Raw genomic sequence first — 27,002 nt, 5'->3', positions numbered from 1 at the left:
TTATGAAAGTGACTCATCGTTCACCTTGAATGAGCAAGGCATCCCGTTCGCCCGGCTCGGGCTTGGGAAGGTCCTCCGAGAAACCACTCGACCGTGATCAAACCCGGAATGCTTTCGGGTTTAAGACGCCTACACATTTCCCTCATTCTGAAAATAAATGAATCGGCGAGGACGACGCAAGCATTCGTCATGACTATAAATAACGCGTGTTCGCACCTTTTTTGGTGGTACGAAAACACCGGATGCGACTACCGGACGCAGGCGATAGTGCAATGCTCCCAAGCGAAAGTCGCCTTTACTTACTTGTAGGACAGAACATAATGTGTTAGCGACGTCCTCAATAATGAATTACCGGACATAGGTGTCACCCATACAAAAGTAAATCCGATTGTCAGAATTCAAAGCGACGATGGATCGGTGTTGACGTACACCTTGCTAAACCAGGGGCATATACAACAAGTTTATATTGTTACCAAAAGAGCGGAACTTCTCTTCCTTCCCAGTTTTTGTTACAATTTCTTTGTTAACAAGATAATACTACGTCTATCCCTTTGTCACTATTAGAATAATTTTGTACAATTTCTCAATTCGGCGTCGTTAATTTTGCTATCGGGTACACAGCTGAGAAAACGCACGACTAGCTATTAAATCGATCCGGTTGCGTAAAACAAAGGTCTGCGAAACCTTGTGCAAGCGGCGCGCCCGCGCAGCGCCGACATATCTGCGGATTTGCGTAACCGCGCACTTATCCGCCGATACGACGCCCGTGTGTTGTGACACGCTCCGTTTGCCTACATCTGCACAACCTATATTTAAATTATACTGTGCCACAGATCAACTAACATAAATCATTTTCAAATATATTACAAACTGTGCTGACCTACACGTTTTCTCCTCAAGAACAAAGCATGATAGTCAAGCAAACTAGCATCGTTCAATGTCAAGGACAATGCAAATGAATTTGACATTGACCAACTCTACAACATCCCATTTCGGGCTCTGTTTCCGCTCGAGCACCTTGTTCTCAATTAATTTCAAACTAAAATGGCGTTCCATTTCTGTGAGTGATCTAGCTCGCCTTCCACATATCTCATGGAAAACAACGGTGGTGTCATGTCATGATATCACCGGATGAGTCACGGCGGTCGTGACTCCAGAGACGTGAACGCCGGATAAAGCCGACTTGAACTGACTTAACCTTCTCAGGCGGGAGCATAAGGCACGGGCACGTCCATTAAAAAGTTCTGCAAAAAGTTTCACGGTGGTCGGGCGCACGCGACCGCTCCCTGCAAGAGATGGGTGCATTCACTTCGCACTAGAGGCAAAAAATATGCACGTGCCAGCAATTAAATAGGGACGAGACAGTATAATTGCGCCCTCTCTTGAATGCCGTCGTACATGACCGCTCAGGGAGAACAAAGTTATGTCGAAGGAGGAATCACTGACCGTCGCCACACGCGCCAGCCTGTATTTTCAATTTTCCCTCGTTCCGTCCCGTTCCATACGAGTGAGATTAGTTTTTAACGAGGTAGCAACAAACCTCTGTAAGTCACTGGAGAGTGGAGTAGTTCTAAAGCGGGGGATTTTATTCCGCGCTGCACATATTTTTTATTGTGCATTTAAAACCTGCTCGGGGCGTGTGTTACGTCGTTTTGGAGGCGTCGCAGCCACCGTCGCTATCCGCGTCGCGAAGGTCGCTGACCGCCGAAATCATCCAGCGTAAACACAACACAGATACAACCACATAACCATTACCAGATCACACTATTGTAATTTTCAAAGTGATGAGTTTTGCGAAATCTATTTTGTATTTCAAAAAGTAAATACATTGATATACAATTAATGCTTTTGTTCCAACAAAAGCGTCACCCTAAACGATAACATGTTATCGGTACAATACGGCAACGAGGTTGTTGAACCTGTTCACTTCAAGAATGTGCCTCGATACTGCACATAGCTTTTGCAATTTTCAGTAAATTCATGTGGAATTTTAAATACACTCTCTTCTTTGTTATCATAAAAATAAAACGGCATAGCAATGAATCACGCGCGACAGCGATGATGAATTTCAAACAAAAAAGCGGTGCACTCAATGACGTCATCTAAGAGGGAAGTTAAAAATGTAAGGGTAACAATAGAGGGTGCAGGGATGAATCATAGGAAATTTCTATCGGGTCACTAGCCTCGCACCCTACGCAGCTAAATATACTTACCCTAAAATGGCTCCTAAATTTAAACACCATGGATACCTACTATAAATAGGTGAGTGCACCTATTAGGGTCTTGGTAAATAAGTGATAATTTTAGCCGTGTTTGTAAAGATTTATGTCGAGTCATAAATTAAGAAATACAGTCCATTTATACAAAGTTGGGACTTGCTAAGACTAGTGAGGTCTAATAATAATATACATAAATTCCAGCTTGCTATTCTTCTGGCAGGCGACTGTATAACATCGAGTTGCGCTACAAAAAACGTACAAAACCTGAAGGTGCATTAATTGCCGGAGTCCTTTTACACTCGCCAACGCACGAACAAAAATAAAAACAACACCGCGACATGGTGCGAGCACCGGGGCCTACTTGTGCATGCAAAGGAAACGAGTCCGCAATAATAAAAATATTAAACGGTGATCGAGAGAAAGCGAACATAACTTACTTGGAAGAGGAAAAAACATAGGCGCTTACGAGTTCCTGCTGAAGTGAGATGCAGGCGACTGACCCCGGCTACCGATACACTATCGTAAATCTTCCGAGATGTTCTTGCCCCTCACTGTCAGCTTTTTCCTGTTTCGCTTCAAAGTTCAACAACTTTCGATATTCTGCAGGCGACAGTCAATTTAGCGAGCCATCAGACTTGTAGTGCGCTTGCTGGCAGTTTTTGTGTGTTTTTGTTTTCATTTTTTGTCATACATTGACTCCTCGGCGCGTGGGTAGATCTCGTGATACATACACGTTTTACGACGATCCTATACAAAAATAAAATGAAGCTCGTTCTATTAAACTTAATACGGAGGCGTTAGCAATTTCGGAGCTCCTTATTTTTAATCCAGTATCATTTGTTCGCCACCCACATCGTCGTTGTTGGGTTGGTGCGCAAAATATTTAAAAGCGGGGGCGCCGAGCCAAACATACACTGGGAAATATTATGTCCTTACAAATATTCGACCTTCGCGTAAAACGACCCACGCTTTCCTAAAATAATCCCCTGTTATTTGTAAGTTCACAACCTTTCCGTTGCCATGTTTACCGGCGAATAAGTTGACAAGCTAGTGATTTATTCCTTTTGCCAATTTCTCTGTGTAGCGAGCGTTTACCTCGCGTTGCAAGCGTCTGAATAAAAAGTAAGTCCAAACCGGTCTGGCGGTGGCCAGAATTACGATTAACCCTCAATCTGCAGTTGTGATGCGTCTCCCACTAAAAATACTCGACCGTCCGCCGATGCGCGCTTGTTTATACATTTTTATTTCCTTCTCGTCTTTCATGTTTGTTTTTCACCTAAATATGAGCTTTCAAACTTACTGCTGCACGATCGATGCTAGTAGGTAATATCTAAAGTGCGTTATGTGTTTTAAAACAATAGTCATTATAGCTATTAGCAGTACAGGCACGGGCGCCTGTCCTACGGGCTTCCTGTTTTGTTGCAGTGGCACGATTTTTGATACATTAACCTCGACATTATAAATTAAAATTACCGTTTTTAGTAGCAGTGTCATTGGGGTCACTTATAACTTAATTCTCAGTTCTTTAATCGAATTATTCCGTCATTGATTACCTATTAGTATTAGTGGAACCATTAGACACTGACGCAGACGTATTCATTCTTAAATAAGTTAATCTATTAATATTACACGAATACTCTGGAAGAATGTTGTGTAAACAAATCTATTTTCCTTTTGGCACGAATTCTGAGCATTTTCCTTATTTTAATTTTGTTACAGAACTTCCTCCGTTTATCGTTTACACAATTCCAGTGGCATACTAATGATGCTCGCCTAGATAAACTAATCGGTATGGCACTTAATTAGTTGTACATGATGTCACTCACAAATTCCCCTAAATACCGACGTTTACTAGTTTATCTTGTTCTACAAACACGTGTCCATTGCTAACGTTATAACTACCGACGTTTGTTCAATAGCTGTCTAGAATTACTTGAAGTACAGTTCGCTTCTAATTATAAAAGTGTAGTGGGAGCGTCCGGGCGATCGCTCCATAGATACGAAGTATAGGAGCATCCTAATCTCGTTCCGAAACTCTGACGCTGACGTAACTCGGTTCACGGTCAACAAGAGGAAATGACGCAAGCGCAGCCGTGGCGTTGCACACACCAGCGGCATTACAACACCTCCCGCACACTAACTTGCCAAAACTTTACACGTGACTATGCCACCAAAAATGTATAACTTTTCCATTTTATAAGGATTCTTTCTCTACGTCACCGTCGTAAGATTTAAGTCCTCTGACGTCACGGTCTCGTAATGGAACTTTTTACGTTTCTCTCCACGTAAGAGATGCTGGGGTTGTTAGCGAACTGCTAACAAGAGCTCATGAGTTCAGTGTGTAATTGCGCCACTCTTGGCATTGGGAGATTATTTATAACGTGTTTATTGTATAAATCTGTTTTGTTTATACACGAATAACTTTTAAAAATGAACTTTAAGAAATATATTGCAATATTAGAGAATAATAAGATGACAAGCTGATGCATACAGCATAGAGTTTAATTCAATACGTGAGTCGGAATGGGCAGTAGTGTTCAGTTATCGGGATCGTTTACAATGACATTGAAATGAGTTGCGTTGCGAAACGGTACTCTTTTCGTGTTTCTGGCCTCGCTGCGCGCCGCGGTCGAGATTGAAGAATACGTATAATAAATATGAGAACGTATCCGACCTCAGTTCGCGGTCACTCATTGTGTAACCGAACGCGACAAACAATACTGTGATTTTTAGCTTACGTAATTTTCAAATTTGCATTTGATTGTTGCTCGACAAAATGGAGCTTTGATTTTATTGACACTTTAAAGTTATAAATTATAATTGCACATGCATATTGGGATACAATGCCGAATCAATTATTGCAAAAGTATATTTTATACTTTTAGATCAGTGTTATTTTGATATCTCGACCTAACCTTTGTTATCGCGAGGTTAAACAAATTAATTTACTATGTTCTTTGTCGAAATCTATTTATTAAAAGAAACATTATTAAGTCGAAGTAAGTAATTTAAAACAATTGATTGGTCGCCGTGTGTCGTGTCATCAAACTCGAGTAGAATGATTTGGGGCCACCTAGAAGCGATTCCGGATCTTAAATCATTAACATTAAAGTGTAATTTACATCGGTCACCGTGAGCGGGTCGTGACATTGTCGGAGTGATGATCCCCTATCGACATGAAGTCATCGTCGTATATAAACGTACGACAATAACATTGGCGTCATTAGCGAGTGCCGTCGCTATTGTACCACTCTTGTTTTTCTTTGTACAATCGATATGTTTGTACAGATTTCGCGACAATTTGCGCAGTTAGCGTCCGCCGCACACATTCGCAACGCTCTGATGTAACCGAGTAGGATCACAACACATTTAGTTCACGTGCACCAGTTCACCCCTTCACGCGCTTGCACGATGAACGCGTTTGCCTTGCGACTGATTGTGTCAATCAAACCTTTCATTTGTTGAACTTATTTTATCAATAGCTCTGTAGCATGCCATTAGTACTTAACTAAATTAATTTCTCTTCTAAACGATTTATCTTTGCATTGACGTAAGCAGGCTCATAAACAATTTATAAACAACACGTAACTGTATAAAATTCATCAAATCCCCCGAAGAAAATTGTTTTGAATTTATAGAAACGTGAGCGCCCACCCAGTTATTCGGCTGAACATTTTTGAAGTAGCGACCTTCCCACGCGAGGGTTGCGGGGGTTTATAGGCCGTAGCACGTGACCCGTAGCAACCGCTACGAGGCTACGTAGCATTGACGTCAGAGCGGCAAAATTACCCCGCGAGTGGGATTCTGTGTAGTGACGCACCTAATGATTACTCGGCGCGTGCTATCGATTAGATGCGTAATTGTATGGATTCCAATAGTGTTTATTTGCCGTGAGTGTTGTGACGTAAGCGGTACGCGGAAGCGGTCGCGCACGGTCGCACAGCGGCCGGCCGGCCCGTTGTGTCGGCGTGGTGGAGCCGTGGCCAAGGACGCGCGGACCCCGCACACGGCCGCCGCCGCTTGCCACACCGCGCGATGCGCCTGCGATGCACCGCGCACGCCACTCGCCGCACATTCACTGCCACTCCTCAACTGCACACGCAAGGGATCGCCTTGTACTCATCATATTTGCTCAATTATCTATCCAAAGATATTACTTTGTCGTTCATTGAATAAACGTCTCTCGTGTCGGACGTATCGGCTAGTTAGTCTCTAGAACGTTTATCATGATTGACTTTATTCACCTTCTCGCTGGTGAATGACACGTGACGGTGACTTTACCTCCGCCGCCGTCTGTTGAAATTAGCACCCACACTTGCGAATTCGTTACTTTAGATGACGTAGGAGAGTACTTTATTGCAACATTCATTGAAAAGTTGGCTTGTTTACGGATGACGCGTTGGCAAAGGTTTTTTACATCACTGTTTAGTATCGTTCACGTTCTATGTTGGAGGTAAACAGGGGCGGTGACGACACGCCAGTAATTATGAACAGGATGGCGGAAAACACACATCAAAACAAACGAAACGTATCGCTCTCATGATAAATACTCTCGTGTAAGATTTCCGCGTGCGAGAGAACGTGTTGTTATACATCACATCCTGTTACCAAGAACTCTTTCGTATAATGGAAATGTTTATAGTATGCAACGTGCGGTTTTCCTCTTACGCATCCCTCTAATTCGCATTAAAGTGAATAAACAAGGAAATTTTTCTGTCGGTACAAAATGATAAAGCGGTGATTAAATGATCGTTAAACTACATATAGTAGTATACAAATCGGGCGGGTGGCCTCGGGCCGAAGACTGCCTCGATTCAATGTCAGTTGCGCAAGCGCCACTCTTCCGCCTTCCATTCGGCCATGCCGCCCAACCAGGAACGAGAGAACACTATTCAAATTTAAATCGTAACGTATCTTGCCCTGAATTTTGTACGTGTAATCATTTATCGCTTTATAAAATACATGTTATATTTTACCTGTGCTAATGTGAACGTGCGTATAAACGCCTACTTGTACGTGTGACATACGTTATACGACATATTTTGAAGATGTATCAGTTTTTGCGCGTGTGAACATCACGTTCTTATGCAATAATGCTTCGTATTGGCTACTAGATTTCACGAAAAGATTGTATATTACTTCATCTTAGCAGTTAATTCTCGAAATAAAATCGTACGATGATTGTTTTCCTATAACAGTTGCTATCTGATGTATCATGATGATACTGCAACCATTTTAATTTATTTAACACTGTGTAAATGACTAACAAACACTATGTATAAAGCCCCAAACAAGATATTTGAAGTCCGCAAATAGCTTCTATGTAAATACAACTGCGCACATAATTTACAATGTCGCGACTTGACTCGTTAACATTACTATTGATAAAGATAATAATTTATGATGTAATTATAAAACATAAGAGTTCTTTATAATTTATTAATGTCAAAAAATTGCATAAAATTGCAGCTCCGTAATTACAGCGCATCCATTGCGAGTCTAACTAGGCATCCAATTTAAAATCCCCGGAGCATCGTCGGCTGTAAGATAATTAAGTTAATATACCTTTGCCATGTGGCCCGACGGTGAACACTTATTTTTAATACTCTCGACTTTTTCTTTTGTCTCTTGATACAATGTCGGCCATCTGCCGTGTAAATTGTGCAGTTCTATTTTATTTAAAGTCCGTTTCCGGTCCCGTTACATCCGGCAGTCGAGAGTGCTTGAGAATCAAACTCATGCGCATACGCTCCCCTAATGATGAAAAAATAATTCAAGTACCATGGGAAACGGTACTGTACAGTACTGGCTATTAAATGAATATATGTGACACGGTCATTGTACTTCAGTGTTATCTTCAAGACACCTAATCATTTTAGAGGTCACAGCAATCTGTTATCAGGGGCAGATAACGTGGTAAGGTCGCGGTATGCCGCAATGTGCTCCGCGTTCGGTGTAACACAACCTTACGGCAAGATCAGTGCCTTGACGTTCATTCAGGATTTTGGAGAAAAAAGCTCAAGGTGTTCCAAGCTGTATTGTTGTCGTTCGTATCGGGTTAATCTTCCAACAATTGGCCGCGCGACGTTACAATGCGCAGTTTTTGTGCAGTTTGCCAATTCTATACCCTCGTCACGATCCGACTCGAACAGATGTTCCAGTAAACAAATACGGCCATTATACTACTCTCCTACGCATGATTTATTCGTTCCATATCTTCGCTGAATCGATGATGGGACGACAGAAAACTACCGACCATTGTGCAAAGATTCGTCCTATTCAACACTAAGAAAACACCTTTTTGGACTGAACAATGAATTGCACATGTAAGGAGAATCTTACCTGCACGCACGTGTTCGATATTCGCATTCCAAACAGACAATAATGAATTACTTTTCTCCCGAACCTGTCATTTCAAAAGGGTCCTCAAGAATTAATAACAGGGTCGCAATTGCTCTGTCTTAAGATAGAAGAGTAGAACTCAAAGAATCAGAGATCTCGTAAAGGGCTTTATAAGCCAGCAATTTCTCGTCTTTATAGTTCTGCATCTATATTTGGTATACGTTATTTAGCTAGTGGGGTCCGAGATCTTTCATGGTTCGCCGGCTTGGTATCATTAAAAAAGCAATTAATTACAGGTTAAGCTTCTTTTTTGTTGCTACGCAAAGTATCAGCTTTACTGTGTAATAGAACTGTATCAAAAGAAACAATGGATGTCCGTAAAGCGGTGTGTTTGGACACGTGATGACAACTCTATCTGTTGAAATGCATGCACACGGCCCGATATTCGATACAACGGAAGGTCAACAGAGTTTAGTTACTATCGAGAGGCGATGTTTATTCAAATGCACTTACAGCCAGCACCAAGTTTGGCTTTCGACATCTGCCGCGAGGTCAATATTTGCCGTTTTTTCGAACGTTCCTTTCTTCAAAGTATTGAAAATCCCCTTTGTTGGTCTTTTCATAACTAGGTTTTGTTTTTGAGGTGAACCAGTCTGCGGCAGATGCTAGACATAATGGTTTCCATTTGCACGGAAAACAATTTCAATGAAAACTCTGCGGAGCTCAATAAATGCGCCGGACAGGATATTACGCGATCAGAGTAAATTGGTTTTGCCGTTATTAATTTTGATAACTGGGATTCGATTCGTTTCTCTCTTTTGTAACAAAGGGAAACCATCGTAATTAATTTAATATAGTTACGCAGCAAAACAAAGCGCTCGCGATTGGCGCCGAAATTACATTTCGAGTAGTTCTGTGTAAAAGTGGTAATACGATGCCGTACATGTTTCATGATTAATTTCGTTGTCTGTGGTCTTTAATCTCGCATTCCGATTTTTTATATGGACATGTGCGCGGCCATCTGTTGGGTCAGATTAATGTTTTTTTTTAGATTTTTACGTAAAACATATATTGATATGAAAAAGTGACACGCTGCACATGGCACGATAACGTCCTTTAGGTTTCTACCTGCCTTTGTTACGGACACAATGCGTGCGCACATCTGCCGGTGCCGCCCGCGCACCGATCTCTACTCCTGTACCATTGTGCATCTAATGCTTATTTAAAATTCCGTGATCAATCATATATTCTTATTCACTCTGACTTTGCAAAAGTATGCAGATGTCATTACTTAAAAAATATATCTTTTATTTTAAATTCATGAAATCATGAATAACTACAAAGTTGCTTGGGGATATTTGAACTAAATAGAAGCGCAATATTGGAACAAATTAAACGGTGCCTTGCCGTATAAATACCATTTATAGGCCTGCGAATTTCGAGGTCTACCGTTTGCTCAATAATTGCTAACCGATTTAGAGAGATGTTATAAATCCAAGTTACTTTACTAAATGCGAGGTCGACTTCTCACATAACTAAGGGTACGCTTAATTGCAAACACCAAACGCTTGTCCATTCACTAAAATAATAAACCTTTTGAAATCAGAAGGGCGACCATATACCATGGTTTACAATATGTCCAAGCAGTTTAAAAGTATTTTACAATAATTTCAAAGCTTAAGTACCCTTAAGTGAACTACAATGGTTGTTGTTTATGAAACAAAAGAGTTGGAATGTTCGATGTTGTAGGATAGGAACAATTAATCGAGTGGTCCGGACGCTGCGATCCGAGTTGCGAAAGAATCGACCATGCAGTTGCTAAACATTTGTGTGCTACCGCTTTTGAAATTTTGTAATACATCTGGATCGTTTTGAAACTTATTAACCTGTTTGTTTTGCGCTCATTGTACCACAGTTGGAGTTTCAAAAGCCTCTCAAAGGACGTTTTCATTATTCCTACAGTTACGCTCTCTAAGTGCTAACACAAAGGGCGTCCCTAACGATCAAGTTACTTTTGTTTGTCCGACACTAATTAAACAAAAGATGTCCAGGTTCTCTTTGTGTCTGGCCGTTGTAACTGTCTGTGACAGGTGAATGAAATGGAACACTATTCCGAATGAATTTCAAAAACAGTGGGTTTGTGAAAAAATTGCCCTTGTTCATCATCCAGACATTGACAGACTGAGCGTCGACGTTAATTGAGAACGAACATTAAAACTGCGGAATAACAAAAGGTTGTAATGGACAAATGCAGCGGAACCGGCGTGCAGTTAGCTCATAGTAACCAACGCTCGGCGTTTTGGAGCGGAGACTTGCCGCAATAAATCCTTGATGGAACCTTAACCCACTTGGATGATTACGAGTGCGCTTGCCGAGCGCCGGACGCCCGCACCGCCGACAGCGCTGCAAACGCTTGCCGGTACATTTTGTCACTTCTACTCTAGTATATGGGGCTTTCAAATATTATGATATAAGTCGCTTCTGCCCTTCTTATGCAAAAGGTCAATTAGCAGGTGCTGATGACACCGAATTCCTTAATTTACCCTTTAAGTTTCTGGAGTTAATTAATAATTCATTAGTACCTATGTCGTGGGAGCTGCAACGGTCGCTGCAGTGACCGGCGCGCACGCAGGTGCGCTGGCGACCTTGCGCAATGGCACATATACTCGGGTACATATCTAGCCGCTAACAAATGTATATCGGAAACCGCTTGCGAGATACTTTGTATGCGTTTCGACATCGGCTGTTTATGTTCAGCGCCCTAAACGTGTCGAGATAGAATTCTTAATAATATCGTTAGTGGAATGATTCAATTGTTGAACTAATATGCACGTTCCAAAAGTGTGACATCATCGCAGGCGATCGAGCTGTTCGGCTAATGACTGCGGCTAGATGGAAATATTCTTTGATTGACGTAAAGAAATCTGACGGCCGGTGCCAAGTGGGTCAGTGCGCCAATGTCGGGCTTATCATAAAACCATCGCTGCGCTACACACTGGTTAATTATAGTGCTAATGTGAGAAATGGTAGCGTTTGTTAGTGGCTGTGGTCGTGTCTCACGCATGTCATCAATCGAACGTCAGCGCTGCACCGCGGGCGTGACGGCCGGAATACTGGGTCAAGTACAACGGTGCTTTGCCATTCATTGTCACCGGCGAACGCCCCCCTCCCCGGCCCGCACCTCCCCCTCTCTCTGCTAGCGCTTGCGCTCGCGCATCGGCCTCGCGCCCACTGAACTTGACATATCGCTTTTTAACATATTTTTTGCCAATTATTCATGTCAGTGTTAACTTAAGTAGGTTACTTATGTTTCTGCAAGCGTCGCTGTTTCGCATGTGCTTTGTTATAAAGTTTTGCATTTTTCAAGACCTTCTTGCGGATTTCTGTCAGTCGACAATGTTTCAATAGTTCATGCATATGTAGAAATGTTCCATCTAAGTTGTAAATAATGTTTCCTTCGTTGCACAGTGCACGCATTACGTCAGCTCTGTAATTGCAACAAACAAGTGTGACAACACTCGTTACTTAACTCATTGCAGGCTCCAATACAGCAAGAGTTTGATGTAACGCTCTGTGTAACCTCCTCGCTGTAGGCTCGTGATTTCGCATCGTAATTTTCCATCCCGAAGGTATTATACATTATATGAGAAGTGTTGCGGATCGCGAATAACACATCGGCTCCTCTGACATCACCCGAGGTCGACGGCCGCGAGCCTCGGCCGCGCAGCCTGCGGACGCGAATGATAAAATGCTAATGGTTAGAGTACATTCACCGCGTTAGAAAACCTACTTCAGTTCCGCACTTTCTTTATTGCATCACCGGCGTGTGCCGTTTCGCCGCACTCTCTTCCGCTGCGCCGCCAACATTGTGCAAGCGACCATCGCACCGCATCTAATGTGAATTCGGAATGCGACCAGTTCCAATTTCCAAATCGGAATCGTTTTATCTAACTGACTCTTCCGATGCAACCGCCGCTAGTTGTGCTCACGATTTTTCATTAATTGAATACATTTCCGCACTTTCTTCGGTTACATCAGGCGGCTTTGTTTCGCTCCCCTCGGATAGGACAGGTGAAGTTTCGCAAGTTCAGTGACCTCCCCCCGCTCTGCGGTGCATCCGCGAACGAGATGCCCGCCATAGTGATATAATAAGTCTTCGTGTAATTCTGTTGGAGTTTAGAAATTACCATTTCCGCACTTTCCAAGTTACATCATTGCGTCTAGAAAAAAGTAACCGCGGGGTGAACGCCCGAATAGTCCGGCCATTTTAATTTAATGTTGTTGATCATTGCTTCTTCGATATTCGAGGGAGCGTTGATCCTTATATGATCTCATAGTTCGATGTACCTCGGAGTGTAACAAAAAATATATCTGTGAGCCTCATTCGTTTTTTTGCTTATTTAACACCAGAAGTAAACACCTGCTTTTGCTGCTGCTAAGCATGTTGGAATTTTATGTTTTGATTTATTTCGTTATTAATTAAACTATAACACTCCTTAAAATAATATTGGTAGCACCGAAGCATTAGTCATTTATTCCGGGGGTTATCTATGACGATATCATTTCGCTGGAAATACTTTCTTCGGCCTAGTACCATTTCGCTGAGGCGAACAGCGTACCAATCAGAAAGTACCGCTGTTTGGCGTGCCACATTCGAACCGTAGCTGTAAACCTGATATATTATTGCTCTGCGGCTTGCTAACTTCATATTGGAACCATCTTCCAATAAGTATGAAAACACAAAGGGCATTGTCCGCGAATCCTAGAAGCCTGTTTATTTATCAACCACGATCACTCGAACGCAGCGTATTCGATCCACGTTCTCGATTCACACAATCGTACGGTGTTTGGAATTCTTCATCGTACAGCCCTAAGTACTTTTACTCGATGTGTGAGAATATTTTGTAGTAAGCAGAGATAGTTTTAAATTGTCATTCAGCATCGCACCTTTTCTCGATAATCAATAAATGGAAACCCGTTCTCGAGTGGTTCACATTAGCGATGTTTACGCGTCGTTTTCAGCAATGCTTAACGGTAGAAACGAGTTCTCCTCTCGCGATGTTTATCCCGCAGAGATAAGTATTTATTTACAAACTTTGGACCAAAACAATTTTCATCAACGTTTGCGTATATTCGGTATACAATTTCCTTGTATTGTTTACGTCGAGCACACGTTTAACCGCACTTTTGTTGTTGTATCAAAGCGTTTATAATCTGGAACGAGTACGAGCACAACCTTTGTTCTACATTCATGACAAGTAATTTAATGAATAACCAGTACATTGCTGCGTTTGCTAGCATAAAACATGTAAACTTATAGCACATGTAGTGATGTATGTCGGGCGCGGCGATTAGTTCTGTTCGAGTTGTACGGGAATGTAGTAAATGGTTTTGCGTGTGTTATCGCGGCGAGCCGACAGAACCTGCGTCGTCATTGGGGTCGTACGGACCCCAGTACTGTAGCTATTGTTCCTGCTCGATGGAGTTCAGATAATAATCGCGGTATGTAAGCACTCGCCGAGAGGCCTAGCGGTACCGGAGCTGAGAGTAATTCTGTTTGCAAACAAGTTCTTTTTTTTTATTTGACGTTGATGGCGAGTAATGGCTGTTTCCATCGAATCGAAATTCAAATGACGTGATCGGGATTCTCAGAACTCCTACACAAAGTCGAAGCTTAGCTCGTGTGATCCACGAGCCGGGTGCATCGTGTGCGACGCAACGCAACTCATTTCCATACCAATGGCATCACAATAACTGCATGTTATATGTAACACATTTTCGCAACGGCCGACCAATAAATAAGTTCAAATTGTGTAACTTAACAAACAGTTCACTCATTAGATTACAAAATATTTGCTTATCACTCACGTTGCCAACTAAACAAATAAACAAGTGGTGAAAATTTTAAGGTTTATTCTCGTGATAAGATATGAGTGAAATGCTGATAAAAATCGCGATAAACGGTACTAGCGATGTCGTCACCTCATTTTATACCGTATACTCAGTCCCGAAGACATTGAATGCAATATCAAATTGAGACGATCATAAATCAGTATCGATGAAGGATTTTCCTCTTAGTTTTGTTGAAAATAAATCAATTATGTACTGTCAAGTACAAAAATGTATTCTTACTTCATAATAGGACAGGTAATAGTTAGGAATCGACTGAGATTAATCCCATTTGTCGTCCCACGCGTTTCTGCAATCACGAAGTAAATGTATTTCACAAGGCGAAATCGCAACATCGCTTATTTCGCGTTTTCGAAATCATCCTGCGTCATTCATTCCTGCTTCGTACTTATGTACGATTACATTGTGTTTATTGTCTTTATATGAAATGTTAAAACGGTTTTATTGGTGTCAAAATGTCGCCATAGCATACCGCCTCGTGCCCATATTAATGTTTGAAGTTTCATTATCATTTTGTTTATTATTCACGCTTGATTACATTTCGTTGTTTCTGTTTCGCATCGGCAGAACTATGTTAATTCCATATATTGAGTAGTTTTTGTAAATGTAATGAGTGTACCGTTAGTAACAAGTTAGTTGGAACAAGTCAGTCGGCGTGTTCGCGAGACAAACGCGCGCTTGTTTCGACTGTTGTGCAAACTACATTATGAAATGGAGCGTAAGGACCAGCCGTTTAATACATTGCGATAACTATGCGAAACATTCTGAGCCTAAGCGACGCTCTTACAAAACATCGGGTTACCAAAGGTTTTAGGATGCTCTACTCGTCGCATATAAATCAGCCGTAACGTCAGCGGAGCATTGTCTCGTTCAATTTTTCCATACATTTGCGCCACTCGCCAGATCCAATAGATAGTTAACCAACAGTTTCAGTAATGGTCGGCATTGCCTCGCCAGTTCGCAATACTCTACTCCGCTCGCTACATATCGCAAGCTCTTGCGTCGTCCGACCAGCGGGCATAGCTTTCATGATTAATCGTCGTTCTAATTTCCATTGCCTGTATCGCAACCCTTACGATGTGCCAACTGCTCTAACCTATATTGTATTGACGATGTGTGCGGGTGAGCATTCATCTCGCACCTTTAGCACTTCCGACTCACAATAATGACGAGGAAACGCCTGCGAGTGAAACAATCGTTGATTCCGGCTGCGTGCGGCGGAAGCTGCGCGGACGCATACGGATGCGGATTTGCTCTTTTTACTTATCGAGCGATCTAGACCGCATCTGTCGGGCGACATACATGGAACAGCTGCCCTTTATGGCGCTGTGCTGGTACTCGTTAGACAGCCTCCGAGCCACGCGCACCTGTCGCCAGGTGTCCTCTCGCACATGATTGCAGCTCACTCGCGTTCTACGCGCAGCGAGACATTACTTTTTGTGCACTTACTAGTTACGTGTCATCGTTAGCGTGAAAGCTATCGTCGTAACTAATCACAGCCTGTCGCTCGATAATCTTATTTTTTTCTTTGTACACGTAATAGTGGTGTAATGACGATGATTACTCGTCCGCGATGTGGGAGCACCAGCTTTTTACTCGCACGTTTCCCAACACTTGGAAAAGTCGGTTTAAAACGTAACAACGAGTTATGAAAGTGAATACGCAAACGTGCTAGTGAGCCGGTTACCCGTTGATTCTTCGTGTAAAATCCTGCAAGACAGAATTCCTTGGTTTAAATTAGACATGAGCGAAACGCGGCTAATTATGACATTCGGGTCGTTAGGCCTGGGTCTACGGCGCCGGGTTTTCGAATATGTGTCGAGCGTGTCTAACAAATGGCCCTTAAAGATGAAGGGTTCAGATACAAGTCGTATTCTTTTCGGTATCTTAGTGTCCTCACACGTGTGCTATGTCAGCCGGCGAAAGTGTTTCGAAACGGACAACGCGGTTATATCAGGCCTCTGTCACTCGACGTACTTGCGCGCGATAAATGCCTACCGCTCGCTGGGTTACCGGTAGCCCCACGCGGCTCAGGGCTTTCAATTGTCACACGCGCCGCGCGCACTCCAATATTATTATTTTTATTTCGTGGCATGTTATGCTGTTGGTTTTTATTAGCTTTTTTAAGCTACCTCACAAACTGATGGATTATTTTGAGTTGTGTTGGTTTATATGAGACTATTGTAAGATTTAGAAACATTTTATATGTATGAACTTATCTAGTAATTCTATTTTTTTTATAAATTAATACTTATCTACTTTATGATTTTAACAACAGAGATCATTAGGTACCTACTTATTTTAATTTAGATACCTACTTATTTAGAACTGTATTGTGAGTTTTGTAGCTCAAAACACATCTCGAGTGTAAGTAGGTATAGTTCTGGTTCAACTTAATGACGACTCGGAACATTACGCGTGTCGCTACGCAGAAACCAATTTTAGGTATGTATCAAGACTCGACAGAGTTGTACCATATGGGGTTATGGCACTTGTGCTCGAAAAATAGTTGGATACCGCCTTTGATTTTGACGAAAGCTTTACTTAAGTAGGTACTTACCTATGCTTACGTATTAGGTAATATTTAGTAATATGTACCCATACTCCATTTTAGTAGGCAATACAATAGTTAACTAAAGAAAAATATTATTGATATTACTTTTTATTTAAAAACTCAGTTTTAAAAAAGGCTATCTTAAAATAAGCGTAACTTTGTTTTCCTACTTAAATATTAATAAATTGTAAGAAGCAACCCTAAGCACGGCCACGGCACGGTTGCGGTCACTGAACTGTGCGCTATCGCATTGGAATAACAATCAAGCGCTCGAGCTTTTAAGGTTCATTTTCTAACGCAGCTAGGAATTTGTAGGTAGTTTGGGAACTTGTAGGTGCTTATAACAGTAGGTATGGACTTTTTTGTATGGAGTGATTTATCTGTTACGTAGTAACTATTATATAATCTGTGGTTATATCGGGAAGGAGTCAATGAACGGAAGTGTTTCACGAGTGTGACATGCGTCGCGCTTTATCGCGACTTGCGTAACGCCGGGCTCACTTGCCCAATCGCGCCACACGCGGAACTCCACTGTTATGGCAAGCGGCTCGTGCTGCTGCGGTCGCAGGAGTCAGCAGGAATCTTGTTAGCACAAGTGTTGCAAGCTCTCCTTGCGGTTAGGCGGGCACCGCGGGTCGACGTACGCTTTCTACGAGGGCTGGCATGTCTTTCTCCAGCGGCAGCGGCGGTGCGGCCGTGCGATTGCAAAACGCCGCTGAGGTCGCGCTTTCTTCGTTCGCGACGGGCGCTCGGAGAAATTGTTGCGACACGCCGCCGCGTACACCGACCCCGCGTTAGAAAGTCGACCGCTCACCGGATTTAACACGACATCGCGTAACGGTGTAATTGCAACGATTCGAGACGGAATTCGACGAGATTTTGGATACTTTTTGCGCACGCATTCCGGCCGCTTTCTTTCATTCATTACACAATCGTCACGTAATAGACGCGCGCGGGTCATCGAACGGTATCGTTCGTTTCGTAAACGTCGCGCGTCGACCACTCGGAGATGGTGCGCAATTGGCCAATTGCGTGCGGTAGTGCGTTTGCGCAACGGGCTCTGGAGTGGCGCCCGTTCCGCAGTCCGCGCGTTGCAACACGGGATTATTTCGGCGGAGGCGCTTGGACCGCCGCCCGGACTTGCAACATGCCATATCGCAACGCAGCTCATAATCCACGCCATTGTGACACGCGGCGGTGTGCGGACGCTGCCCGCCTGCCAAATACGGCCGCAGCGCATTGCGCTACTCGATCTCCTTACTTCATCGACAAGTCGCGCGATCAAATGTCACGGGTGCCACATCTCGCAGCGGATCAGCCATCCGCGCCTAGGCCGTACGCTGCCATTGTCACTCCGCTCGATTTTTAAACTAATACAATTTTGCAACCGATGTTCACATTAGCGTTTTCGCAAGCGCGCGGCCCAACGCTCGGTTTCAAAACTCAGTTCGACTTTCGTTATCGGTGCTCTGATAAAGCTAACTGTGCCGCAGTTAGCGCGGTTTTGAGACCTAAATTGTACCTATGTATGTAAACAGTTCTGTTGTCATGTGATAATAAATTGCAAATTAAATAAGTAGGTCCTCCCTGAAAAATCGGCATGAATCATCAAGCGTTGTCCAAGATATGGCAAATGGAAACAATACTGCTCTTATCACGGGCTCTTATCAATTAGATTCGGTGAAATGTGGACAATTGCGTCACAACAGCCGACATATGATTGGGCATGGTCGGGATGGTTTCCCAACGTATCCCGGCGGCATCTCCGCGGTGTGGCAACTGGCACCGCGCTTACGACATCACATGTCCCTACAATGCGGGTTACGAAAACCTGTGACTAACGCTGCGCCACCGAGCCGCTCAGCTCGGAAACGGCTGATATCGAGCGTCAAAGTCGAATTATACATTGTCGACTCGGCTATTAAAATAGAGCCTTTCGCAATCTGTGCAACTGACACATCGGCTCCGATTTGTGTACACTCGGTTATGAAGCGTTTCCTAGCGCGAGTTGCGCAAGTATTCGTCATACAGCCGCGATACAAACTCGAGCAGGAAGTGCATGCATGTGTGGTGCATCTGTGTCTCGATGACTGCCATTGTTTGTTACGAAACTGTCAGGGTTGAGTTGAGCAATGGCGGCGCTTGCGAAACGCGCGCCGGCGCATCCCGCTAATTGTGGGCGATCTCCCACACTGCGAGCGCCGGCCGACACGCTCCACATGCACCGTGCTGCCGATACCCGCCATCGCATCACGATCAATCTTAATAACCCGCGACATGTACCCACACCGACGCATTAAACTAACATTATTGCCGATACACCACTTTATTGATGATCCACCTGAGCGCAAACTTGACCAAGAAATCTTAAGGAGAACGTTGCTCACTTACAAACGTGTAATTTTAACGAAATATTTCGTTAACACAGTTGCGAAGTTGTAAACGTGAGTCAATTTAGTAATAGAGACTGTTAAGTTCGGGTAGGTGGTACGTCACGAGCTCACGACTGCAGTAGATGGGGCGAGGTGGTGTCCGCAGCCCTGCGTGTGCGTAGCGTTGCGTTGCGTAAAGGCGACGGTGTCCTTTCGCCCGCGGGCCGCGCAGCCCGCGTCCGAGACACCGCGAGAATCCTTGGAGGCCACCGCTCGGAACACGCTCGGAAATCCGGCCAACCTTCCGACCGCGTTACGACACCGTATAACTTATTTACACGTTGCGAAATTCGAATCGATTGCAACTGCAGACATCGCACTTTAGCCTTGCCGTTGTAGGGATTTAATTAGGATCAGTTGCGCAGTCGCGAGACCTAAACGGATACGAGGACGCCCTCCAGAGTCGGCTCCGCTCACTGATGGATTACAAAAAAGGGCCGGAGTGCAGTTGCAGGGTGACGTCACTTGTTTCGTCAACTAGTTCCCACAGCGGATCTGTTGCTACACCGAGCGATTACTGGCGGCGCCGCACGTGCCCGGCCACGCACGAGCGCTGCCCCGCGCATCCAACTTGCATCTACAGCTTCATTAGCCAGGCGACGTCTGGACTTTACATAACTGTGCGCACACTGCTACTGGCGAGGTGTCGCGCAGGCCTACACCATAATATTTCACTTGATAACCAACCGATGTTGCGACACTCTTAACGAGAGTAACCTTTAGCGGGAGCCAGCCGCTCCATATTGTCACGACACGATCACTTTGTAAACTGTGTTCATAATAAATAGCAATCGTTTATCTAACATCTGTATCAGAAGTATCGCAACGCATTATTAATACCTCGCTGCGGTGTAACATGGCTCGTTGGAGTCGCTGGCAGTGGCTGTCGGCAGAGCGATCTCCTCGCCGAGCCGTCAGTGCCCGCGACTCTTGCGTACGTCCGCGGACCAGACTATTTGTCAAACAGCTGAGACCGCAACTCAAAGGTTTTGTAACAGCGCTTTGAGCAAACTTGATATTTATTGCCTTCAGCTTTCGGAATACGCACGGCCGATCGAAACTTACACATTTCCTCACGATCGAATGTTACAATTCGTGTCGACATTCTTACTGGACAATTATAGGGTACTTTATGTATAAATAGAGCAGGAGCTGCTCTTCAAATTGCTTAAGCTCTCCGTTCCCCTGTATATTATTACTAAGACGGCTAAAAATACCTCATGCATGTGTGCGTTTAATGCATATGTTGATTTTGTTGCATCGAACCGCCTACGCGACGCACCTGTCCTGTTTTACCTTGCCGTAACCAGACGTGGATATATTAAATAAAATGTTACCAACCGATGCGATGTCTATGCCTTCTAATCCTTCGACGCTAGTAAAGCACACAATTCATTTATGTCAGCAAGGCGATAGGCTCAATGCGTTCCCATGAAACCGAAGATCGAAAAGTCCCGTTTGTCGCCCGATTGGAGTTAGTTTACATTCAATCATACGCGACGCAGCCGGTGTAATGTTTCCAACTGTGCATTTAATAATGCATTTCGAAACGATGCGGCCGCTCTGTGAAATACGAGGTCGCGCACGGTGAGCCTAAAGCCCGATGTGATGAAACAAAACCTATTGCATCATCGAACAGCTTTATGGTACGCTATGTAATTATTTACATGACATTATTGTTGCATACGCACCGATACTCCGCTGTATCCCCCGAAACTATTTTGCAACATGAACGCGAACACATTTAATGTATGATGCTTTAATAATAATTAGCAGAGCGCGCGAATCGTTAATAGTTCGCCGTCAAAGCTTTGTGCACAAAGGGATCCATTTCGGACGAGTGCGTATCGCGCCTGTGCATTATACTATAGGCAAACGATCGCGATTTATATGGGTCACTGGTCATGCACGTCAAACGCACGCGGCCCGACAATGTAGCCGGCTAAATGGGCCTTCCAACGCAAGATGAATTATGTACGAACATGCCTCACATAAGTCACATACTGTACATTCTGTCTAAATACTTCCTGACCATAACACTAAACTCCGATTTGTTATTGTTTCAGAACGACGTTAAAACTGGAGTCGTTAGAAGACGCAGTAGTTCTCGACGATCCTGAGGAGGATTTACTTCAGGACAAGCGAGGATGTCCCGCCTACGTGTCGCCCGAGATCCTGAGGGCTCACCGGACGTACTCTGGGAGGGCAGCCGACATGTGGTCCCTCGGCGTCATATTGTACACCATGCTTGTTGGAAGGTGCGTATCTACCCTTGTCTGTCTCACGTCTCTGTAGAAAGAGTAGGGATCCGGTATAAAATTTGGGTTAGCAGCAATTAAACGCTCGTAATGAATGCAAAGGGCGCAGGGTGGGCGTCTTCACCTGCGAGGCGTGGGACTTACCGTTTGTAGAGATCACAAAGCGAGGGTCGCGGCGACCGTTGGCGACGTAGCCGTGGGGATGATCACCTGTCGGCCGTTACGCGCCAACGGCTAACAATTATATCACCCACATATAAATGAGGCTCGTGAAATCTTCGCCGCACCTGCCTCGGTCATGTGGCGAAGACGTTGCCCCCCGCACCCCGCCTCCGCAAGCACCTGCCGTTCGCGAGCCTTTGTTTTCTACTTTTTTTGGGCTCTCGCACCCGTAATTTATATACGAAATTCGGGATTTGGCTGCAATCGCCGGCATCACCTGTCGCCGGAAGGGTTCCATCGTACCTGAGTTTTTGTTTTTGTTTGCAGCTGCCCTTTCTAAATGACAATCGGATCGCTATTAATTGGGACCGCGTTTTGTAAAAACGTAACGATTAGGGACTCTACTCTCGGCCGATGTTTAATGGTTCAGTCAAACTTATCTTTGTAAATGTGATAAGCACCTTTAGCTGCGTTTTTTGCTAGTTAGTGATCTGATTCGATACATTATTGATCTATCCTTCATTTTAACATTGGCCACTAAGATAAGGTATCTAGATAATAAATGACCGTCGACTAACGTTCCGTCTGTATTGTTGTAGGTATCCATTCAACGACTCTGAGCACGCGTCGCTGTTCGCGAAGATCTCGCGGGGCTACTTCGTGGTGCCGGAGTGCCTGTCGTCGCGCGGCAAGTGCCTGATCCGGTCGCTGCTGCGGCGCGAGGCGTGCGAGCGGCTGAGCGCGCGGGACGTGCTGCGGCACCCCTGGCTGGCGCGCGACCCGCGCAACGAGCTGCCGCCGCGCGCCGCCGCCGGCCACGACCGGCTCGTGCCCGACCTGGCCGCGCTCGACTGCCTGTAGCCGCCGCCGCCGGTGCTGGCACCGGACGCCCACTACTACTCCTTATTTATGAATTTACCCTAAGTTATTCCGGCCTCCTTAGGCTTGCGGTCGTCCTCACTGAAACAGTCCTACTTCGTCCCCGAATATCCAACTTTCAGTAAGAAACACCCCAAGCCAAATATGTCTCTGTCGAGATTTTAATTTAGTGATTAGGATCCATTGGGATCGAGCGCCCGGCGGCTGGCCCGTCCCGGACACGCGCTACTAATTTATAAACGTAGAAGCTCGGACTTCAATAAGAATCGCATAACTCCACCGAGGCAATACAAACGCACTGTTACAATGCTAGTACAGTTTTATGCGGCTTTTATTGGCACTATTTAGTTGAAGCTTTTACGAGCTGTGGTATAGTCGTAACGTTCATAATGACAGAATAAGTGAGACTGATATCGCGTTCTTGTGATCTATCTGCGGACGAGGGGCGCCCAGACCTCGCGCATGGGACGCTGTGCCCTCGTCAGGAATGAGTTATTTATATGAAGCATTCAGTTAACTATTATGTTAATTCCTCATAAGCCTAATGTAATCATATCAATTTCACATCAATATAGATGGGTATATTGCATTGAAGTTGTTGCAGTAGTGTTAGGTAAATGACCTATGTATATTTTGTATTTATATAAAGTTATATCGTGTAATTGTGATCTCCACCGATGTTATTTAGCGATTACTTGATTGCCATTATGTTGTTACGCAGAAGTGATAGTTCTTTTGTTGCACAACGATCAGTTGCTTCCATCATAGAGTTATTTTGATTATATTATTTTTGGTTATATTAAATCGTGATTATTCGGCTAATCAACAAGCGAAATTATTATTTGTTATTATATTCAACCGAAATTATGTTTGATAAAAGAAATATATACACTTCACCATGTACCGAAGATGGTTGTAGAATTTGGTCTGTGCCATTTATTTAATTTAAACGTTATTTATTGTTGTTGTAATTGACGGCGTCGAGTCGGCACTCTCTTCCTATTACTAAATTATTTATTCCATTTGGTACTTGGTGTTGAGTTTTTATTTTTGATCTAAATCTAAGTTTTAGTGTACATCCAAATTGTTGAATTGTATCAATCACTCACCTTTTATATTTTGAATCATTTTTGTTTAATTTTTGTTCATTCGGGATCTATGTTGAATGGTTCAGTTGAAGTAGTCAAGTCTTTCATGTTGTTCATGAAAGTGTGTTGTACAATAGTAGCCTACTGTGTAAAATAAACTATTACTACTTTAATTTATACAAACTGTAAATAGCGCTAAGATATCATAAGGATTATTGAAAAAAAGAAAGAGATAGAGGGAATAAAATAATTTAGAAAAAATATATTTCATTCTTTGATTTACCCATACTTACACAAACAATGGACATTATCAATCGTAAAAATTGAGCACATCCTCAATTGTTGGAAATACGTCTAAACCTACTTGTGGATAAAAAGATAAAATTAAGGAAATTAGCTAAATATTATTTGGAAATCAAGATAAAGGAAGGAATAATCAAGTTCTTCATTCATTATTATAACAATCAGTATAAACATCTACGTGATAAGATCATACAGATGATCGGTGTAACAAGTATTAGTATGGTCAGCACACCAAAAGTCCAATAATTCAACCAAAATTACAAAGTACTTGATCATTTAAATGTTCTGATAATCTGGACATCAAGTAATAGCATAAGTTGCTTAGCTGAAAGTGAGCACAGTTATGACATTTCTGATTTAATTAGTCAGGTATTTTGGTTATTTTATTAAAGTTTTGATACTAAGTGTACCTACGTAAGTATCTACATACATAAGTAAATATCCGAAGAAGACACTGAAAAGCAATGAAACAATAGGTAAAACAAGGAAAGACAATAAAATGAAAACCATTGTTCTTACAATAAACGAATATTCATGATATGCTAGCGGAAGCTTAGATTAGATTACCAAAATATCGGTTTGCGTCATAAAAGCATTAAGATTACAAGAGGTACCGCGAAATGCTAGCAGACGTATTTTTTCAGGAAAAAACCCAGTATTTTGATCTACATAATTATCTAGAAAAATGCTGAGAAAGAAAATCACACAGATTTAGGTACCTACTTACCTACCTATGTAGTTAGTGTGATAGGTAAATTCTACAATATTTTAGGAAAATATTTTCGTAGTAAATTGGCTGTGGTTAAGAGACGTTAGTGTTTATTTACCTTCCTCATAGTAAGTACCTACCTATTATATTCTTAGAATTCTAGAACGTTTACGAACGCAGTTTGTATGGTCAAGCTTTAATTTAGTTGATCTTCCTTCCTCGAAAATTATAATGATTGAAAGTGACATTTAGGCACACTTTGTTAATCCTGCTATTTCACAGGTCTTTTCGTTCAGGAATAATACACTCTTGATCGAAAGACTACATGGTCAGACGCGAGTAGTGGAGGAGGGGCTTAAATTTTAATTATTGGACTGAAATTATTAGAACGAGACAATTCATATTAGGTACCTATGTCTCATCGGTAGTTTTGTCAAGAAGTCTTCACCATCAAAACTTTAAAGAGAGTTAGTTAGCATGATGACCAAATGATCCTCGGCCATGGAACATAGATTCTGGTCACATGCTCATCAAATGTTTCTTTCTTTCAAACACAGACAAATACTCGCTCGCTTAGCTCTCGAAGCCATGGGTGTGTCATTAATTGTCTGGATAAGAGTAAACTACGTAACATGACTGTCATTTTGTCATATCATGTCGTCAGTTCACTTCAAAACAACAAGTACGAGCAAGATGCTTAATTACAAAGCAATATTAAGTGCGGGAAAACCATTCTTTTTCATAATGACGATGGCAAATTAATGTGATAGCGTCATTTTTGTTTTGTAGAAAAATTTTGACTTATAATTCCGTAATCTTCTTATCGAGCAATGGTGATGAGATTTATAAATTAATGTTTAGCTCGATCTCTAGGTAGACAACTATCAAACTTTGGAGAAACCTACTAAAGGACCAAAGCTTGCCGGTGTTGTGCTGCAGAATTATTCGAAAGAGTTGCCGCGGTACCTACATAGGTAAAGGGCTAAAAAGGAACATGGTAGGTTTTTACCTACTTAGGAATCTTAAAGTCTGAGACTCCCTCACGCTGCAAGCCAATAACTTTACTAACTAAAACCTGAATTAACAAATAATTAAGTTTTAAGTACTTACCTAGTGCCTAATACTTTACCAAATGTAACGTTCACAATAGAGTGCGTAACAGCTGATCGTCAAGTTCCAATTAAGTATATTCGAGGAAACTATTTGACGTAACTTCTAAGTAGGTAGACTAGTAGTAGGTTACATCACACTAGTGTTATGTGCATAGCCGATGCAATGTAATTACATTGTTTTATTCACATTAGATCGAGTGACAGTTCTCATTTACGTCTTCGTAACAATAATTTATTGGGTCCTCATTTATTGACCTCTCTCTTCCTGTTCTGTTAGCTAAGTACGAGATAGCGTTTCGTAAAATTAAATATGTAGCATTTACTTACGTTTCATATTATTGACACGAAATAAAGCTTATGTCTTAAGAGTAGTTTTGGAGCCTTTCTTTTGTTTATTTGTACTATTCTTTCACTGTTGGAAAGCATAACTATTCGCGAGTAGGTAACGCAGCAGGCTTTATTTTATTCCGGCAAGGTGAGGTTAGTAGCATATACGGCCAAGGCACAGAGGCGATCTCGTTTTGGTAAAAAACCGATCATCCGTAGACTGATCGGCTAGCAATTAATATTTTTGGGCGGATATGTATCAAAATATAAATAGATATGTAACTAGTATCGTTTTTACTACAGGTACCTCAACCTGTTAGTACCAGTTAGGGGCCGTACCAATCTAGATTATGGTATCATCTGAAACGTAATGGAAGTCTGCCGTCAGCATGACTGTAATGATTTTTCATGGTTATCTTTGGCGGGGATATGATAATATATAACCCTTTATATCTTTTGTTATGATTGTAGATAGCTGTGTTTTCTGGTTTCACTTGCCTGAACATCCATGGCGTTCTAGTCGGAGTAAACTTTTGACTTTATGTCAAATCGAAATACAGATGGAGGGTAGTCAGACTTTTATCGAAAAATACAAAAATAAAGAGCTATTATTACATACACACACAGGTCAAACGGAAAAACCTCACCTCACTCAAGTAAATTCACTTCGTCTACCATGTCAACGTTTGATAACTCTTTCAAACAAT

General features: G+C 42.8%; 1 protein-coding gene across 1 annotated transcript in view; it reads left to right on the top strand.

Annotated features, from left to right (window-relative positions):
* Positions 1–24,109, top strand: part of LOC110371032 (tribbles homolog 2) — a 33,271-nt gene extending 9,162 nt beyond the window's left edge. Inside the window, exons 4-5 of the mRNA XM_021327106.3 lie at positions 21,524–21,715; positions 22,477–24,109. Coding sequence (XP_021182781.1) covers positions 21,524–21,715; positions 22,477–22,738 — 454 coding nt within the window. The 3' untranslated portion in view covers positions 22,739–24,109. The remainder of the gene's footprint in view (positions 1–21,523; positions 21,716–22,476) is intronic.
* Positions 24,110–27,002: the final 2,893 nt, after the last annotated feature.

The sequence above is a fragment of the Helicoverpa armigera genome, chromosome 6 (assembly GCF_030705265.1).
Source record: "Helicoverpa armigera isolate CAAS_96S chromosome 6, ASM3070526v1, whole genome shotgun sequence".
Classification (NCBI taxonomy): Eukaryota; Metazoa; Arthropoda; class Insecta; order Lepidoptera; family Noctuidae; genus Helicoverpa; species Helicoverpa armigera.
The sequence above is the reverse complement of the archived record's forward strand: the minus strand, read 5'-3'. Positions and strand labels throughout refer to the sequence as shown.